The 21,010-nt window shown below is 44.2% G+C and overlaps 1 protein-coding gene across 2 annotated transcripts; it reads left to right on the top strand.

Moving 5' to 3' along the window:
- The first annotated feature begins 7,847 nt into the window (after positions 1-7,847).
- On the top strand, positions 7,848-18,745 carry LOC117390577 (guanine nucleotide-binding protein G(I)/G(S)/G(O) subunit gamma-7). 2 transcript variants are annotated; one of them, XM_055231354.1, is made up of 4 exons: positions 7,848-7,922; positions 10,883-10,955; positions 12,621-12,734; positions 13,636-18,745. In XM_055231354.1, the coding sequence occupies exons 3-4, from the start codon at positions 12,654-12,656 to the stop codon at positions 13,759-13,761; spliced, it is 207 nt and encodes a 68-aa protein (XP_055087329.1). In that variant the 5' UTR covers positions 7,848-7,922; positions 10,883-10,955; positions 12,621-12,653; the 3' UTR covers positions 13,762-18,745. The 2 variants fall into 2 exon arrangements, with proteins under 2 accessions (XP_055087329.1, XP_033844230.1); XM_033988339.2 differs by lacking the exon at positions 7,848-7,922 and adding an exon at positions 7,999-8,152.
- Positions 18,746-21,010: the final 2,265 nt, after the last annotated feature.

Below are 21,010 nucleotides of genomic sequence, written 5' to 3'. Positions count from 1 at the left end.
ACACTGTTTATACAGTTTATACACTGTTTATACACAGTTTATACACTGTTTATACACAGTTTATACTCTGTTTATACACTGTTTATACACAGTTTATACTCTGTTTATACACTGTTTATACTCTGTTTATACTCTGTTTATACACTGTTTATACACTGTTTATACACTGTTTATAACACTGTTTATACTCTGTTTATACACAGTTTATACTCTGTTTATACTCTGTTTATACTCTGTTTATACACTGTTTATACACTGTTTATAACACTGTTTATAACACTGTTTATACACAGTTTATACTCTGTTTATACTCTGTTTATACACAGTTTATACACTGTTTATAACACTGTTTATACTGTTTATACTCTGTTTATACACTGTTTATACAGTTTATACACTGTTTATACACAGTTTATACACTGTTTATACACAGTTTATACTCTGTTTATACACTGTTTATACACAGTTTATACTCTGTTTATACACTGTTTATACTCTGTTTATACTCTGTTTATACACTGTTTATACACTGTTTATACACTGTTTATAACACTGTTTATACTCTGTTTATACACAGTTTATACTCTGTTTATACTCTGTTTATACTCTGTTTATACACTGTTTATACACTGTTTATAACACTGTTTATAACACTGTTTATACACAGTTTATACTCTGTTTATACTCTGTTTATACACTGTTTATACACTGTTTATACTCTGTTTATACTCTGTTTATACACTGTTTATACTCTGTTTATACTGTTTATACTGTTTATACACTGTTTATACTCTGTTTATACTCTGTTTATACACTGTTTATACTCTGTTTATACTGTTTATACTGTTTATACACTGTTTATACTCTGTTTATACTGTTTATACTCTGTTTATACTGTTTATACACTGTTTATACTCTGTTTATACTGTTTATACTCTGTTTATACTCTGTTTATACTCTGTTTATACTGTTTATACACTGTTTATACTGTTTATACTTTGTTTATACACTGTTTATACTCTGTTTATACTGTTTATACTCTGTTTATACACTGTTTATACTCTGTTTATACTGTTTATACTCTGTTTATACTGTTTATACTCTGTTTATACTCTGTTTATACTCTGTTTATACTGTTTATACTCTGTTTATACTCTGTTTATACTCTGTTTATATTCTGTTTATACTCTGTCTGCTTCCCAATGCACAAATGCCCTGTTGCACCTGGTGATGTCACTCAGTGGTTTAAAGTTGTTTGTAACTGAACGGCTTTACTCTCCAAAACTCCAGAATAATCCTTTAAATTATTGTTTTTATTTCTGAATATTTTTGTTTGACAGTTGAAAGTCTGAGGAGTGAAGCAGTTTAAATCAGGTCAAAACAATAAAAACACTATAACTGTGACTTTAAAGTCAAATCCAGGCCTGAAATGATTAAACATGAATCTAACGAAGGAGGCGGAGCTTAAAAACACAGAGGAGCACTTCCTGTATCACCACATGATGACATCACCAGGTGGAACAGAGAGACGGGCCCTTTAAAGAAAAACAGGACAAGAGAGACACAAAGAGATGGAGAGAAGAGAGAGAAAGAGAGGTGAAGAGAAAGAAGAGGAGAGAGAAAAAGAGGGGAGGGAGAGGGAGAGAGGGAGAGATGGAGGGAAAAGGAGAGAGGGAGAGATGGAGGGAGAGGAGTAAACGTATAGACATCAGCATAATTTCACACATGAGTGAAAATGAGGCCAGTCTCTCTGTTTTTATGAGAAAAAGTCTGAACACGAGTCCACGAAGAGCCAAAGGTAAAGACACAGATGCATCATGGGAGTTTTGGCGCCATGGGGCGTGTTCAAACTGAGTCAGGGACAAACCCCAGACTTTAGGGGGCGCTCTCCTCTTCAGACATGATCAACACTGAGAAAAAGACTCAACATTCTACAGGCTCAGAAACACAAGTGTGACAGAGCCGATACCAAGAGCCGATACCAAGAGCCGATACCAAGAGCCGATACCACTGTAACTGTGACTCTGCACATTGTTCTGCACATTAAGAGCAGCTTTAATCACATGTGTCTCATGAAATAAACAAATATTTCAGACTCTAAATGTTTTTATATTTCACAGAGGACGTCAGCTCAGTGCTTCTGTTTACAATAGTAGCATGCTAACGATGCTAACGATGCTAACGATGCTAAGTGGCTCTGGTGATTATTTGTGCTGCAGTGAAACTTATAACAAAAACATTTAGACTGAACAGAGTTTAGAGATTTAAAAAAACAAACAGGAAAATATGTGAGAAAGTAACACTCACTGTTATGCTAACAGTAGATCGTTAGCAGTTAGCATGTTAGCTGTTAGCAGTTAGCTCGGAGCACAGGAAGTGTAAATATTAAAGCAGGTGTTTATATAAATAAATTATATTTGAATTGCACCAAACTACAGTGAGTTCAGTCGATAAGATCAGAATTATAAGATGAAAAAGTGTCTGTGTCATAAAAATCCTACGAAATTAATCAGATTTATCACTAAAATCAAACACCAGGAAAAATAATAAAATAATGTATCAGTGTCTTTACTCATCACAGCATCTGATGTTTAGAGACAAACAGCCTCACCTGTGTCCCCTGTCCCTCTGAGGTGTGTCCTCTGTCCCTCTGAGGTGTGTCCTCTGTCCCTCTGAGGTGTGTCCTCTGTCCCTCTGAGGTGTGTCCTCTTTCCCTCTGAGGTGTGTCCTCTTTCCCTCTGAGGTGTGTCCTCTGTCCCTCTGAGGTGTGTCCTCTGTCCTCTGTCCTCTTTCCCTCCGTCCCCAAGAAGCCCAGGATCACTGGACTTAATGACTACAGACCTGTGGCGCTGACGTCTGTAGTCATGAAGTCATTTGAGCGCCTGGTCCTGCACCACCTCAAGTCCTTCACCTCCCCCCTCCTGGACCCTCTGCAGTTTGCCTACAGAGCCAATCGGTCTGTGGACGACGCCATTAACCTGGCCCCTCCAGCATCTGGACTCCCCGGGAACCTACGCCAGGATCCTGTTTGTGGACTTCAGCTCTGCATTCAACACCATCCTCCCTGCTCTGCTCCAGGACAAGCTCGCTCAGCTCAACGTGCCTGACTCCACCTGCAGGTGGATCACTGACTTCCTGACGGACAGGAGACAGCGCGTGCGGCTGGGGAAGAATGTCTCGGACACTCGGACTATCAGCACAGGATCTCCACAGGGCTGTGTACTTTCTCCCCTGCTCTTCTCCCTGTACACCAACTGCTGCACCTCCAGCCACGACTCCGTCAAACTGGTTAAGTTTGCGGATGACACCACCCTCATCGGACTCATCTCGGACGGCGATGAGTCTGCCTACAGGAGGGAGGTGGAGCGGCTGGTGTCCTGGTGCAGCAGCAACAACCTGGAGCTCAACGCCCAGAAGACAGTGGAGATGATCGTGGACTTCAGGAAAGTCACAGCCCCCCTGCCTCCCCTCACCCTGACGGGCTCCCCCATCACCACTGTGGACTCTTTCCACTTCCTGGGCACCTGCATCACCCAGGATCTCAAGTGGAGCCGACCATCAGCTCCCTCATCAAGAAAGCCCAGCAGAGGATGTTCCACCTGCGGCAGCTGAGGAAACTCAAGCTGCCGGTCCAGATGATGGTGCAGTTTTACACGTCCATCATTGAGTCCATCCTCACCTCCTCCATCACTGTGTGGTTCACTGGGGCCAGGGACAGACAGAGACTGCAGCACATTGTGCCTCTGCTGAGAAGGTGATGCTGCTCCTTCCATCTCTACAGGACCTGTCTCCAGGACTCGGGGCGAGCAGGCCGTAGAGCAGCTGACACACCCTGGACATGGACTATTTGAGCCACTTCCCTCTGGCAGGAGGCTACGGTCCATTGGGACCAGAACCTCTCGCCATAAGAACAGTTTGTCCCCTCTGCTGTTTGTCTCATGACACTTTATAATATCTGCACTAAACTGGACACTTTAAACACCGGTCACTTTAATAAGCCACTTTACTCTGTTGTTCTGATGCTGCTGTTGTTTATATTTTCTCCCTTTAAGTATTTTATTTGATCTTTTTAACTTTGTGCATGACCTTATTTGTATTTGTATTTGTATTTATTCAGTGTGTTTATGTTGCACTTTTTCACCGTATCAAGTTCCTAGTAATATGGCAAAAAATTACTAAAAATGGCAATAAAAGTCTTCTGATTCTGATTCTGATTCTGATTCTGATTCTGATTCTGATTCTCTGAGGTGTGTCCTCTGTCCCTCTGAGGTGTGTCCTCTGTCCCTCTGAGGTGTGTCCTCTGTCCCTCTGAGGTGTGTCCTCTGTCCCTCTGAGGTGTGTCCTCTGTCCTCTGTCCCTCTGAGGTGTGTCCTCTGTCCCTCTGAGGTGTGTCCTCTGTCCCTCTGAGGTGTGTCCTCTGTCCTCTGTCCCTCTGAGGTGTGTCCTCTGTCCCTCTGAGGTGTGTCCTCTGTCCTCTGTCCCTCTGAGGTGTGTCCTCTGTCCCTCTGAGGTGTGTCCTCTTTCCCTCTGAGGTGTGTCCTCTGTCCCTCTGAGGTGTGTCCTCTGTCCCTCTGAGGTGTGTCCTCTGTCCCTCTGAGGTGTGTCCTCTGTCCCTCTGAGGTGTGTCCTCTGTCCCTCTGAGGTGTGTCCTCTGTCTGATTGTCCTCTGGACTTTGTCTCAGACTTTATTTAAACTGAACTTTCAGTCTTTTAGTTTGTAAAACGCTCATTCAAATGTCCCTGTGCCTCAGTGTCCCAGAGTGCACCTGGAGGGAGGGGTCCTTCACACAGGTGTAAACACAGAGCTGTCCACTCCACTGCCCGACTCAAAACAAATGGAGCAGCAAATGTTTAACTGTAAATAAAACACATCTAATGTTTCAGAGGGACATTTAGACTCGTATAAACACACAAGGGACATTTAGTTTTCAGAAAAATACTTTTCAATCAATATTTTTAATATAAATATGTGGGCTCTTGGGGGCCCTCTGGGGGCCTCGGGCCCTAAGCAGCTGCTCAGTCTAGGGCTGGACACACACACATACACACATACACAGTACACACACATGTTCAAATGAAATGTTCAAACTGTAAAAACTTAAACTGTGTCTGACTCTGCACGACAGAAGAGTCAATGAAACAAACAGACACCTCCTGCTGCTCCTCCTGCTCCTCCTGCTCCTGCTGCTCCTCCTGCTCCTCCCGCTCCTCCTGCTCCTGCTGCTCCTCCTGTTCCTCCCGCTCCTCCTGCTCCTGTCAGAGCCTGTGGAGGAGCAGGAGGAGCGGCCCACACCTCCCTGGGGGACACATGTGCACTGGTGGAGCGATGGCGCCCCCGTGCGGTGTTGCTGGTACTGCAGGTCCTCAGGGACAGGGGCCTCAGAGGAAACACTTCTGTTTGGTGTTTTGTGATGGTTTGAAAACAAAACAGTAAATGACACAAAACATGCACCAGAAACTGGAAAATCTGTGCAGTTTCACAAGTTTGTGGCAAAATAAACGTTTATTTCACTACATTTAATTCTAATTCCAGACATAAAACAGGGCTGTGGAGTTACAGCGATGACATTTATGTGTAAATAAAAATACAGCAAATATATAACTATGATAAACAAAACAAAAACATTAAAAAATAGATTATTTAATGACGTTTCTCTGACAACATCGCACTTCAATGCAGGTTTTTTATCACGTGTATTATCACATGTACAGCAGCATGGACTTTACATGAGTTCGTGAGCCTTTCAGTCACTGATTTGAAGAGACCACATCAGTCCTGTACTAAAATATCTGCACTGGCTTCCTGTCGAGCTTAGAATCAAATTCAAAGTCGTCCTCCTGACATACAAAGCCCTAAACGGTTTGGCCCCATCCTATCTGCAAGATGCTATTGGCCCCCGACTTTTTGACGGGAACGACCTGAAGAGTCACTGTGGCAAATTTCACAATGAAGGTAATAAGTCGTTATAAGATTTTGAAATGTACGAAAATTAGTCCATTTTCCCATTAGGATAACATGGGCTGTTTTGTGCATCGCCATGGCAACACAGTGAAAAATATGACATGGGTCCAGTTGACTTTTTTCATCAGGATGACATGAAGAGTCATTGTGGCAATTTTGACAATATTCCATGAAACTAATGTTTTTCTGATGAATGGATAAATGTGGGAGGTTTCCCATTAGGATAACAGTTTGTCACATCGCCATGGCAACACGGAGCAAAAAAACACATGGGTCTGATTGACTTTATTGATTGGGATGAGCCAATAGACTCATCGTTTTATTTTATTTGTGATTATTATTATTGTTTGTGATCTAAAAGCACAATTGAAAATTAAAGCCACAAGCGGCATTGAATGGCCCTCACGGGCCGTGCTTCGCACTCGGCCCCCGCACTCCCTGTGGGTGGCGCTAACGCGCCACTTGTCCCTTTTTTATTGCAGCTTTGGGCTGCACTTGTCACCAAACAAGTCAAAACACATTGGAAGTGCTGATGCACAAAATGCAAAAACATGGGTTTTCCAGGCGTCGCCATGGCAACACCGTGCAAAATACAAACTTGTCCCTCTGGACTTTTTGGACGGGACGACCTGAAGAATCACTGAGCCAAATGTCACATTCCTCCATGAAGCGAATAAGTCGTTATAAGATTTTGAAATGTACGCGCTGACATGCTAGCAACAACAAATATGCATGTCCCATGACTACGGCGTGGGTTGCTAGGATACAGGAGTCTGTGCTCGGGGCGACGCCCTGTTTGGGCTCGGGCCTAATTAAACTCACAAAACTCCTTTGAGCATCACAGCACCATCACACAAACACACAACATCACACGAACACACAACATCACACAAACACACAACATCACACAAACACACAACATCACACGAACACACAACATCACACAAACACACAACATCACACGAACACACAACATCACACGAACACACAACATCACACAAACACACAACATTACACGAACACACAAACATCACACAAACACACAAACATCACACAAACACAAACATGACACAAACATGACACAAACACACAAACATGACACAGACACACAAACATGACACAAACACACAAACATGACACAGACACACAAACATGACACAGACACACAAACATGACACAAACATGACACAGACACACAAACATGACACAAACACACAAACATGACACAAACACACAAACATGACACAGACACACAAACATGACACAAACACACAAACATGACACAAACACACAAACATGACACAAACACACAAACATGACACAAACACACAAACATGACACAAACACACAAACATCACACAGACACACAAACATGACACAAACACACAAACATCACACAGACACACAAACATGACACAAACACACAAACATCACACAGACACACAAACATCACACAGACACACAAACATGACACAAACACACAAACATCACACAGACACACAAACATCACACAGACACACAAACATGACACAGACACACAAACATCACACAGACACACAAACATCACACAGACACACAAACATCACACAGACACACAAACATCACACAGACACACAAACATCACACAGACACACAAACATCACACAGACACACAAACATCACACAGACACACAAACATCACACAGACACACTGAGGCTCAGGTTCTGCTCTGATGAAACTCAGAGGCTGAGGCTTCTGCCGCTGCTTCAGGAGGCAGAGGCGCGGGGAGGCGAGGGGAGGCGAGGGGAGGCGAGGGGGAGGCGAGGGGAGGCGAGGGGAGGCGAGGGGGAGGGGGCTGAGGAGTGGACAGACAGCGGGATCCGAGGGGGAGGCGTTTGGCTCCGGGAGCGAACGAGCGGCGAGAGGGTGAGAAACCAGCGGATCTGGCCCTTTAAATGAGCTCGAGCTGCGGCGGCAGAGGTGAGTTTCTCCGCTGCTTTTGGTTCATTTCCACCAAAGGCGTCGGCCGCGTTTTCAGGAGCAGGACCGTGTCACGATTTCGGATTTCCCCCAGCCCCTTTTCTCACCGGCAGAAGGGTGTGGGGAGGACCGGGGAGGACCGGGAGGACCGGGAGGACCGGGAGGACCGGGGTCAGAGAGGATCCGCCGCCACTGACCCGCGCGTCTTCATCCAAACACTGGATTTTGAAGTAGGCCCCTCGCGTTTGCGTAACAGGAGATAAGAGGCTGTGTCTCTGAGGCTCGGAGCGTGTCCGCCGCTCCCGCTCCAAGGCCGCGCTCCACGGGGGAAATATCATCTGTGCCGCGGCGCAGAGCTGCGCGTAAAGGCGCGATTGTGCGAGTGTGCGGCGATTATCCCCGACACAGCGACGGGACGCGCTGTTCTATCACCAAACACCCGCAGTGTGATCTGTGCTGGAGCGGCGGCGGCGCGGGGCCTGGTCCAGGCCCGAGCCGCGAGGATCGATACAGTCAGGACTCAGAGCCGCTCCTGTAAGACGCGGACACAGGACACAGGACACTGGGCAGGGGACACAGGACACAGGACACAGGACACAGGGCAGGGGACACAGGACACAGGGTTTGTGTCTTTGTCTCTACGCGTGATTCTGGAGGATTTCTCCTGAGCACGGAGATGCCCAAAAGACACGAGCGTGTTTCTGTCCTAAAGACACGAGTGTGTTTCTGTCCTAAAGACACGAGCGTGTTTCTGTCCTAAAGACACGAGCGTGTTTCTGTCCTAAAGACACGAGCGTGTTTCTGTCCTAAAGACACGAGCGTGTTTCTGTCCTAAAGACACGAGCGTGTTTCTGTCCTAAAAGCTTCATCCTCTGAGCGTCACAGAGAAACATCAACAGATGAGCTCAGAGTGTCAGAGGGACACAGGGCTGTAGGTCTGTAGGGCTGTTGGTCTGTAGGGCTGTTGGTCTGTAGATCTGTAGGTCTGTAGGGCTGTTGGTCTGTAGGTCTGTAGGGCTGTTGGTCTGTAGGGCTGTAGATCTGTAGGGCTGTTGGTCTGTAGGTCTGTAGGGCTGTTGGTCTGTAGTCCTACAGTGTAGTACAGCCGGTGTCAGAGCTGAATGTTGTTGTGTGACTGTAGTTTACTCATGTGGTTGGTGTGATGGTCATGGACAGGACTACAGTCCAGTAGTGTAGTACTGCAGTAGTGTAGTACTGCAGTAGTGTAGTAGTGTAGTAGTGTAGTAGTGCAGTAGTGTAGTTGTGTAGTACTGCAGTAGTGTAGTAGTCCAGTAGTGTAGTACTGCAGTAGTGTAGTAGTGCAGTAGTGTAGTACTACAGTAGTGTAGTAGTCCAATAGTGTAGTACTGCAGTAGTGTAGTAGTGCAGTAGTGTAGTAGTGCAGTAGTGTAGTAGTGCAGTAGTGTAGTTGTGTAGTACTACAGTAGTGTAGTTGTGTAGTACTACAGTAGTGCAGTAGTGTAGTAGTGCAGTAGTGTAGTACTGCAGTAGTGTAGTTGTGTAGTACTACAGTAGTGTAGTTGTGTAGTACTACAGTAGTGTAGTAGTGTAGGTTGTAGTTGTGTGGTGCACCTGCACACAGCTGGTTGTGTGTTTGTGGTCACACACACTTGTTGTGTCAGTATAAAAGCTGCAGGTTCAATCACAATAACTCAGTGAGGTGGTTTCCACGGCGATGCTGTGATGTCGACATGTGCAGTACTACGAGTACAAACAAACTCTAGTACTTCTGAGTCCTGCTTTAACACAGTGTGGTGATGTTTAAAGTACTTTAAAGTACTTCTCTGAGACAGATGTTTTTGTGCAGGATCCTAATATTTTTTTAAAAGTCACTTTTAGACAATTAAAAATCGATTCTAGACGAGGCTTTTTTTAGAGAAGTACAGCCAGACGTGTACTTTAGTACTGTACTTTAGTACTGTACTTTAGTACTGTACTTTAGTACTGTGAGAGTACTGCACCACTCAGGGATTATATTATTCAACAGTACATGAAGTATTATTGTGCAGTACATGAAGTGTGTGTGTTGTGTGTGTGTTGTGTGTGATGTGTGTGTGTGTGTGTTGTGTGTGATGTGTTGTGTGTGTTGTGTGTGTGATGTGTGTGTGTTGTGTGTGATGTGTTGTGTGTGTTGTGTGTGTTGTGTGTGATGTGTGTGTGGTGTGTGATGTGTGTGTGTGTTGTGTGATGTGTGTGTGGTGTGTGATGTGTGTGTTGTGTGATGTGTGTGTGTGTGTGTGTGTTGTGTGTTGTGTGTGATGTGTTGTGTGTGTTGTGTGTGTTGTGTGTGTTGTGTGTGATGTGTGTGTGGTGTGTGATGTGTGTGTGTGTTGTGTGATGTGTGTGTGGTGTGTGATGTGTGTGTTGTGTGATGTGTGTGTGTGTGTGTTGTGTGTCTTAAAGTCGTTGTGTGTTAATTTGACTTTTTATCGTTGACCAAACCTTTGACCAGAGTAAAAATCGATTGAAGAGCCGTGTGTCTTTAGTGAAATACAGAGTACTACAGCTGTGTACTCTGGTACTTCTGGTACTACTACATGTACTACTACATGTACTACTACATGTACTACTACATGTACTACTACAGTGACTAAATATTCAATCAACAGATCGAATATTTATAACTTCACCTGGAGAGATGTTCAAGTGTCGAGATAAAACTCAGACTCATAAAAACTATAATTAAAGACACGAACCTCAGAGCAGCACAGCACCAGTAATTAAACCACACAGGGGCCCCCAGGGGCCCACGGGGGCAGACAGGAGGCCACAGGGGCCACAGGGGCAGACAGGAGGCCACAGGGGCCCAAAGGGGGCCCCCGGGGGCAGACAGGGGGCAGACAGGGGCCCAAAGGGGCCACAGGGGCCACAGGGGCCACAGGGGCCACAGGGGCCCTGATGCAGCTCCGTGTTTTACATTTGTCTCTTTGTCTCCACAGGATCAAACTGATGTGACTGAATCGTCTCAGATTTGTCTCACTGGAAACTCAGCCCCAACACAAAGACACACAGGTACTGACCCCACACAACAACAGACGCACAATTCAACTTAAACACAGGTACTGACCCCACACAACAACAGACGCACAATTCAACATAAACACAGGTACTGACCCCACACAACAACAGACGCACAATTCAACATAAACACAGGTACTGACCCCACACAACAACAGACGCACAATTCAACTTAAACACAGGTACTGACCCCACACAACAACAGACGCACAATTCAACATAAACACAGGTACTGACCCCACACAACAACAGACGCACAATTCAACATAAACACAGGTACTGACCCCACACAACAACAGACGCACAATTCAACTTAAACACAGGTACTGACCCCACACAACAACAGACGCACAATTCAACATAAACACAGGCACTGACCCCACACAACAACAGACGCACAATTCAACATAAACACAGGTACTGACCCCACACAACAACAGACGCACAATTCAACTTAAACACAGGTACTGACCCCACACAACAACAGACGCACAATTCAACATAAACACAGGTACTGACCCCACACAACAACAGACGCACAATTCAACATAAACACAGGTACTGACCCCACACAACAACAGACGCACAATTCAACATAAACACAGGTACTGACCCCACACAACAACAGACGCACAATTCAACATAAACACAGGTACTGACCCCACACAACAACAGACGCACAATTCAACATAAACACAGGTACTGACCCCACACAACAACAGACGCACAATTCAACATAAACACAGGTACTGACCCCACACAACAACAGACGCACAATTCAACATAAACACAGGCACTGACCCCACACAACAACAGACGCACAATTCAACATAAACACAGGTACTGACCCCACACAACAACAGACGCACAATTCAACATAAACACAGGTACTGACCCCACACAACAACAGACGCACAATTCAACTTAAACTCACACATCAAACTGTCCAGGAGGAAAAACAACGAGATAAAAGTGGAGACAGATTAAAATCAGACTCAGATTTATCTCCACTGACCCAAGATTCACTTTTTAAACTGAAGTGTCAGATTTTGGTGTGTGATTATTGCACTTCTGTACTTTGACCTCAAGGTGGCGCAGGTTCACTGTCCCCAGACCAAACGAGACCATTTCACAACACGGAGAAAGTAAAGACACGATATCTGCTCCAAATAAATACATACATTAATAATAATAATAATAATAATAATAATAATAATAATAATAATAATAATAATAATAATTAAAAAAAATAATAATTAAAAAAATAATAATAATAACAATAATAATAATAAAAATACTACTACTACTACTACTACTACTAATAATAATAATAATAATAATAATAACAACATAAATATAATGAACCAGTGTGATTTGTATTGGCACATTTTTTATTAAGTTAATTCCATATTTTAATCGTGCAGCACCAATAAATTTGCCATAGACTTCAATGTCGTGCAAACACAGGCACACACCAGTGTCTTTAGTGTCATTATTTAAACAAATACTTTCTGCCAAGCCACATCCGGCTCTGGGCTTAAAAACAGTCAAAGCTCTTTGTGTCTTACTTCTTTTTTACATTTTAAACATATTATCATCATTATATTCTTGAGTTTTAAGTATTTATTTAGTATTTATTTATTCTTTTCCTCGTGTCAGTTTCTTCGTTGCTGTTTCTTCTGATGGATCATCATGTCCACGACTAATAACATCGCCCAGGCCCGAAAACTGGTGGAACAGCTGAGGATCGAGGCGGGATTCGAACGCATCAAAGTGAGTCACGTATGAAAACACTTAAACACGAGCTCATCCCGCCACAGCGCCACCTGCAGGTCTGACATGTACCTCACAGACAGCGCCACCTGCAGGTCTGACATGTACCTCACAGACAGCGCCACCTGCAGGTCTGACATGTACCTCACAGACAGCGCCACCTGCAGGTCTGACATGTACCTCACAGACAGCGCCACCTGCAGGTCTGACATGTACCTCACAGACAGCGCCACCTGCAGGTCTGACATGTACCTCACAGACAGCGCCACCTGCAGGTCTGACATGTACCTCACAGACAGCGCCACCTGCAGGTCTGACATGTTTTACACTAAATCACAGGTAATAATGACCTGACTCACCTGATGCTCCATGAACTGAGTCCTGACTTTATCTCTCCCTCTGTCTCTCTCTCTCTCTCCCTCCCTGACCCTCCTCTTTCGCACCTCTCCTCCTCTCTCTTTCTCTCTTTCACTCCTCTGTCCCCCCACACCTCTCTCTTTCATGCTCCTTCTCTCTCTCCTTCCCCCTCCTTCTCTCCCTCTTCCTCCCTCCGTCCCTCATTCTTTCTCCCTCCCTCTCCTTCTCTCTCTCTCCCTCTTCCTCTCTCCTTCCCTCCATCCCTCTCTCCTTCTCCTTTCCTCTCCCTCCTCTCCTTCTCTCTCATTCTCTCGCCCTCTCGTTCCCTCTCTTCTCCCCCTCTTCTTCCCTCTCTCACTCACCCCCTTTTCTTCCCTCTTCTCTCTCCTTTTCTCCTCCCTCCCCCTCTCCCCCTCTCCCCCTCATTCCAACCCCCTGTTCCTCTGTCTTTCTCTCTCTCTTCCCCCCCGTCCCTCTGTCTCTCTCTCCCTCCCTCCTCCCCCTCTCTTTCCCTCTCTCCCTCCTCCCCCTCTCCCTCGTTCAGGTGTCCAAAGCGGCCGCAGACCTGATGAGTTACTGTGAGCAGCACGCCCGTAGTGACCCTCTGCTGGTCGGGGTCCCCACGTCTGAAAACCCTTTTAAGGACAAGAAACCCTGCATCATCCTATAGCTGCGCCGTGTGTGCGTGTGTCTGAGTGACACACACTTACACACACTTACACACACACGACACACAGACACACACACACATTAACCTGATTTGACCTCCGTGTTTTCTTCATACAAACACGCCTCTTTTACACGCTCCACACATAACCCAAACACGCCATACTGTTGGCTGCAGGTAGGGGGCAGCAGTGTCACAGCTCCTCCTTTTTCAAAGCTGTTTATCTCTGATTAAAGGTGCTCGGGCAGAGGTGCAGGATGGACGGCGATGCTCTAAACGTGTTTAGCTTTTAGCCGATGAAATTATAGGCTCACATCAAAATGTTTAAAATTAGGTTAAAAAAGTAGAACATTTACGACGTTAAACGTGTTGATCATGACAGACGAGATTCACTTTGGCCTTTAGCCTTTTTGTTAGAGCTAGCATGATTGAAGGCTAGCTCCGGGTCGTTCTGCCCATGACCTTCCCAACATGGCCGCCTCCAGCCTTTGGCCAAATCTCCAGCTGTGCCAAACTTGTACAGACGTTGTCCCGTAGACGCAGCTCTGCGTTCGTTCTTTCCCGTAGACGCAGCTCTGCGTTCGTTCTTTCCCGTAGACGCAGCTCTGCGTTCGTTCTTTCCCGTAGACGCAGCTCTGCGTTCGTTCTTTCCCGTAGACGCAGCTCTGCGTTCGTTCTTTCCCGTAGACGCAGCTCTGCGTTCGTTCTTTCCTCTGTGTTTTCGATGTCTAAGGTGAAACGAGCTCCGCACCTGCGTCTTTAAGGAGCAACACAAACCCAAAACGTTTACCGCATTTTTTCTTAGCAGTTTGTGGAATACATGTAGGTTTTATATTTTGTTAAACTTATCTGATAGTATTTTAAAGTTTATTTTACAGTATTTTTGGTGATGTCGCCCCCTGGTGGATCAGGTTTCAAGCCAACGAGAACGAAACTGCATTGGTCCTAGTACTGACCCAGGGGGGACACCACAGGGTTTTTTGGTAAATCTCCTGCCTATAACTTTAGTTTAAGGTGATATTTCAGACACGCCCAGATCAGTTTACACTTGTCCCAAAAAAGCTACGCCGGAAAATGAAGCTTCTCTTTGTCCCGTTTCCTGATTAGACGAGTTCTTTTTGAACATGAAGGTGCTTAGTGTTTTTGTTTTGCTTTGATAATGAAAACACCCGTTTTTGAGGTTAGATTCTTGAAAATGTTCCGACTTTCCCAAACTACAGCGTGTCTTCTTTTTTACACCGTTCCCGTTCTCTACGACTTTCCTCCTTTCTGAAAAACCAAACTTGATTGTAAAAAAAAAAAGAAGATAAAAATATGAAGTTGCGACAAACAAACGTGTATAAACTTTCGTTGATGTGCAGAAGTGATCAGTGGAGAGTAGCTGTATTGGATTTTCCTTTGAGTTTCTTCTTTCTCTCTGGATTCTGGTCAGTTGAGTATTTCCTTGTACAGTGTTTGTAAAATACAAAAACACGACGTCAGCGGACGCTCGATTTTTTAACTTTTACTTTATCTTCATGTGGAGTTTCTGTCTCGTCTTTTTCTTTTGTCCGTTCGTGTCGGGCTGGAGCAGCTTTGAGCTCGTTTAAATTCTGTTTTTAAAGTTTATTTACAGGTGAAAGTCTCTGCTCGTCTTGAGGCTTCTGCCGTTTCTAATTTGTAACTTTAAAATCTCTCGACAAAACAGTTTTATAGAATTTTAGAGGAGAAAAAAAAACTAAATATGTGTGAGTTTTATCTGGTGGTTTCAGTTTAAACTGCCTTTACACTCAGACTCTCTATCGCCTCACATCAGGTTTTACTTTACATGTTTTGCTCCAGATGCCCTCCCTGGGCTCTTTTATTGACTCTGGCAGATTAAATAAAGACACAAAAATAAACATTTGGTTTTTCCAAATCCATTTAATAAAAGACGTGAAAAGAGAAAAGAGCAAAATGTGTTAAATCGAAATCTGCCACAAACTCATTCACCCGAGCTGCTGCAGCCCCGCCCCTTTACTCCACCTTTACTCCACCTTTACTCCTCCTTTACTCCTCCTTTACTCCACCTTTACTCCACCTTTACTCCTCCTTTACTCCACCTTTACTCCACCTTTACTCCTCCTTTACTCCTCCTTTACTCCACCTTTACTCCACCTTTACTCCTCCTTTACTCCACCTTTACTCCACCTTTACTCCTCTTTTACTCCTCCTTTACTCCACCTTTACTCCTCCACCTGGAAAAACCTTCACATTTTGTTTTTGTGATCGGACAACCAGGACACACAGACACACACACCGACACACACAGTTTGCACTTTCGTCCTGAGGTCGTCCTGAGGTCGTCCTGAGGTCGTCCTGAGGTCGTCCTGAGGTCGTCCTGAGGTCGTCCTGAGGTCGTCCTGAGGCTGAGGCGTTGATGGATTGCGACCTGTGACTCGTCGCTTTGGTCCGTCCTGTCGTCTCGGTGTTTTTCGGGGCGGGGCTGGTGTTTGTGGGTTTAGGGCTGTTGATGGACACTGGATTGTCCCGCTGGGCTCTGGGCTCTGGGCCCCTGCTCTGGGCCCCTGCTCTGGGCCCCTGCTCTTATCAGGGGCCCATGACCGTCCTGCTTCTGTTTGGCACAAAGCGACGCTCTGGGCGTCTCCGTGGCAACAGTAAAAGCTCTGGGACATTAGGGCCCGTGCAGGTCGTGAGACGTTTGTTTGTGGTTGAAGTCGTCGTGTTCGTTCAGTGCTGACGTGATAATGTGAAGTTCTGATTCTGCTCAGTTTCCTGAAAAACAGACCTAGAAAATAAAATAGACAGTTTTTATTTTTGCAGTTTCTGTGTCAGAGCTGAGAAAGAAACGACTAAAATGTCGTGAAATCAGAAGAAACTGAAGTTACAAAAGTCACAGTGTTTAATCTGACCCCTGACCCCTGACCCCTGACCCCTGACTGTTCAGGGCGCTTTGGCCACGTCTAAATCATGTTTGAATCTGAAGAATGAAAAAAGGAAACTCTAAACAAAATCAACTCAACACATTTAATGTTTTTAAGTTCATTCCAGTTTGATCTCGTTTTACTTAAACCTGAAGGAGACAAACAGCAGCTCTCCAGTTTAAACACGTGTGTTTGACACATTAAAAAGACGACACGCGCACTTAAGAGTCACTCTGTGTGTTATTTTTACATTTTATTGAGACAAAAACTTAACACTGAAACAACAAACTCAAACTCAGACACGAAAATAAAACTGTGACTCGGCCAAACAAAATATTTATTGACAAATTTTAACAACATCTGCAAGTTTTTTAGACGAAGTGGATTAAAGTTGAAGGACAGGAGCAGGGGGCGGGGCCAACACATCTGCAAAGCATTCTGGGATTTGTAGTATTAAGGGAAGGATGTTTAACGTAATGAAACAAACATAAATATCTCGTGTCGTCTGAGTCTTTTTTCTTTTCTTCCTGTTTCTTTCTCGTTGCCGTGGGAGACGTAATGCCCCACTGAGCTGCATGTGGATTTACTTCAGATGCCCTCCCTTACACTGTTATTCAGTGTGTCTTGAGACCTGTAGGGGGCGTATTTATCCAGGTGGTTTTATGACAGATGCCCTTCCAAACAGAACGCTCTTTATTTATTAAACTGTAGATTTAAAGTGTGTGTTTTCCTGTGAGTCCGGCTCAGAGTAAACGTCACACACACATTTCACCTCCGCTGAGCCGGGGTGGGCGGGGCAAACATCCTTTATGTAATGATACATTTTGATCTTAATCTTTCCTTTTATTCTGCTCCTTTTGAAAAACCTGCTATTTATTGCCAAAGCTTTTGTTGCTTGACTTTGCCATTCTCTCCATTGTGAGGAAGAGTGAGCGAAAGAGCGACTGATGTAAGAGAAAAACAAAGAAGAGTGAAACCTGAGAGTGAAACGCACTCCCGACGTGAAACTGCAGGATCCAGGAAACGTAAACAGACCAAACTGAGATATTTGAAATGTTCTAACGATGTTTCATTCACACAAACACACAAACCTGCAGATTTAAGCTTCTCTCAAACTGAAAACACTCTGTTCCACCTTGTGATGTCATCATGTGATACAGGAAGTGCTCCACTGTGTTTTTAAACTCCACCTTCACTAGAATCACTTGGATCATTTCAGTCTCAGAATATTCAATCTCGACTGAACTAAAGGTAAAAGCTGTTCACGTGAAAACTACCACTTGATGACATCACAAGGTGGAACAGAGCGTTTTGATCTTTGTAGATGTGACAGACTAATAATAAAATGTGACTCAAACATGTGAATGAAACAAAACACAACTCCAGGTCTGATTTTGAGGAAACAGCTTTAGGACATTAGAACAAGAGACAGTTTTGCGTGATATCGAGCTTTTAAATTATTTCCATCTGAAGCGTTTCAGCCTCAGACACAAATCCACACTGACGCACAAACTACAAATCTACAAACACTCACGTTGTCCTGATCATGGTTTTGTTTTGTTTATTTGTTTTTGTTTTTTGTTTTTTTGTGTCTATTTCGAATCATTCCATGACTGGTTGGGCTTAAAGAGACGCACAGTGTGTCCTCCAGAACGCTCCTGATTGGACGGTTGTTTTTCCTGATTGGACGGTTGTTTTTCCTGATTGGACGGTTGTTTTTCCTGATTGGACGGTTGTTTTTCCTGATTGGACGGTTGTTGCCTTAAAGCGTAAACATATTGTGCTGGTTTTGCAGATGCCTCTGGGGTTGTGACATAAAGCACACTCTGGATTATTTGGCGTCCGCTGGAGAAATAAGAGCAGATTTTGCTTTGGCTCTGAGCCCCTCCGTGTTTTCGTTCCGATCTCCTGTGTTTTCATACTGTATCTTTTTGCCTTGATTATGAAGAAAATATATCTATTTTTTGTAACTGTTCTCTGATGTGCCATAACTCATGTTTTCTTGCACACTGTTAATATTTTGTGGATATTGCTGTTAAAAAAGATATTGAGAAGTAGATAACATTAATAAAAAGATGATATTATGACAGATACTGGGGTCATTTTTGTGTTTGTTTGTGTTTTATTAATCTGGACAAATATCACAAACACCCCCCCCCCCCCCCACACACACACACCCCCACAAACACCACACACCCCCCTACACACACACACACCCACCCCTACACTCACACACACACACACACACACACACACACTCTGACATGTTCATACAGAGGTGTCAAACTCAAATTCACAGAAGACCAAAATTAAAAACTGTCTAAACTAAATATTGACAAATTCTAAAAACATCTGCCTGTTTTTCAGAAGAGGTGGATTAAATCTGAGGTGACAAAGCATTCTGGGATTTGTAGTATTAGAGGTGGATGCTCTGCACAGGTCGGCGGGCGGTGGGCAGGTCTAAAACACGTTTAATATGATCTCGCGGCCCAAAGATATTTATATCAAGGGCCAAATGTGGCCCGCGGGCCTGAGTCTGACATGTCTGTTTTAATAACGTCTGTTTAAATTCAGTTTCGTGGTGAATCCTCCGTTGTGTCTGGAGCTCGTGATTGTCCAATCAGATCAGATTTTTCAGTGACACATGAAGGAGCTGATTGGTCCAATCAGATTCACAAATAAAATCACATTTATCTCACCTCAGATTAACAGATTAGAGCAGATTAGAGTTTGACTCATTAACTCTGCACAAATCCAACATGTTTCCTCCGTGTTTCCTCCGTGTTTCCTCCGTGTTTCCTCCGTGTTTCCTCCGTGTTTCCTCCGTGTTTCCTCCGTGTTTCCTCCATGTTTCCTCCGTGTTTCCTCCGTGTTTCCTCCATGTTTCCTCCGTGTTTCCTCCGTGTTTCCTCCGTGTTTCCTCCGTGTTTCCTCCAGGCCTGTCCCTGATTGGCTGATCCATCTGTCAATCACACCCATCTGAAAACAGGAGCGTCACATATTTACAAAGTACTGAAGAAGTGTATTTAAGAAGTACTCTGCATCCCACACAACAAGTGCAGTACTTCCAGAGATAATTGTAGTAGTCTATTGTAGTAGTAGTAATAGTGGAGGTGATTGTGTATTGTGTAGGCAGTGTATGTGTCATAACTGTCATGCACAGTAGGAGTAGTAGTAGTAGTAGCAGTAGTAGCATTAATCATAGTAGTAGTAGTAGTAGTAGTAGTAATGGTTGTAAAAGTAGAAGTAACAGAAACAGTTGTAGCAGAAACAGTATAAATATAAATACAACAGTTGCACATTTTAAACTTTGACCTGTTTCTTCAGCCTCTGCTCCAGGTACTGGTACTTTACTGTGACATACAGTATACTGCAGTATACTGCAGTATACTGCAGTACAAACTCCATGTACTTGTTGACCTCCTGCAGAGGCACATGTTGTTTTCTTGCAGTGTTCATAAAGTTCAGCCTGTGCAGCACAAAGACACAGAGTCAAGTCACTTCAGCCTCAGACAAAAAAAAGAGAAAAATAAGACCTGCCTGTGTTTGTCCTCACGAGTCTCACAACAAACCTCCCCCCTCAGGAAAGTCCCAGCCAATCAGAATGAAGGCGGGTGCACGACGGCCAATCACAGCCCTCGCCCCCTCCCCAGACCCGCCCCTTTTACCTCATGATAAACAAACAGGGGCCATGTGCATGAAAGTCCACGACAGAGACCTCAGCGGCAGAATAAAACACAGAGTGAAACACAGAGTAAAACACAGAGTAAAACACAGAGTGAAACACAGAGTGAAACACAGAATAAAACACAGAGTAAAACACAGAGTAAAACACAGAGTGAAACACAGAGTAAAACACAGAGTAAAACACAGAGTAAAACACAGAGTGAAACACAGAGTGAAACACAGAGTGAAACACAGAGTAAAACACAGAGTGAAACACAGAGTGAAACACAGAGTGAAACACAGAATAAAACACAGAGTGAAACATAGAGTGAAACACAGAGTGAAACACAGAGTAAAACACAGAGTAAAACACAGAGTAAAACACAGAGTGAAACACAGAGTGAAACACAGAATAAAACACAGAGTAAAACACAGAGTAAAACACAGAGTAAAACACAGAATAAAACACAGAGTGAAACACAGAGTAAAACACAGAGTAAAACACAGAGTAAAACACAGAGTGAAACACAGAGTGAAACACAGAATAAAACACAGAGTAAAACACAGAGTAAAACACAGAGTAAAACACAGAATAAAACACAGAGTGAAACACAGAGTAAAACACAGAGTAAAACACAGAGTAAAACACAGAGTGAAACACAGAATAAAACACAGAGTAAAAC

This window comes from Periophthalmus magnuspinnatus, chromosome 22, assembly GCF_009829125.3.
Source record: "Periophthalmus magnuspinnatus isolate fPerMag1 chromosome 22, fPerMag1.2.pri, whole genome shotgun sequence".
Taxonomy (NCBI): domain Eukaryota; kingdom Metazoa; phylum Chordata; class Actinopteri; order Gobiiformes; family Gobiidae; genus Periophthalmus; species Periophthalmus magnuspinnatus.
Note: the sequence above shows the minus strand (reverse complement) of the source record. Positions and strands in the feature narration are given on the sequence as shown.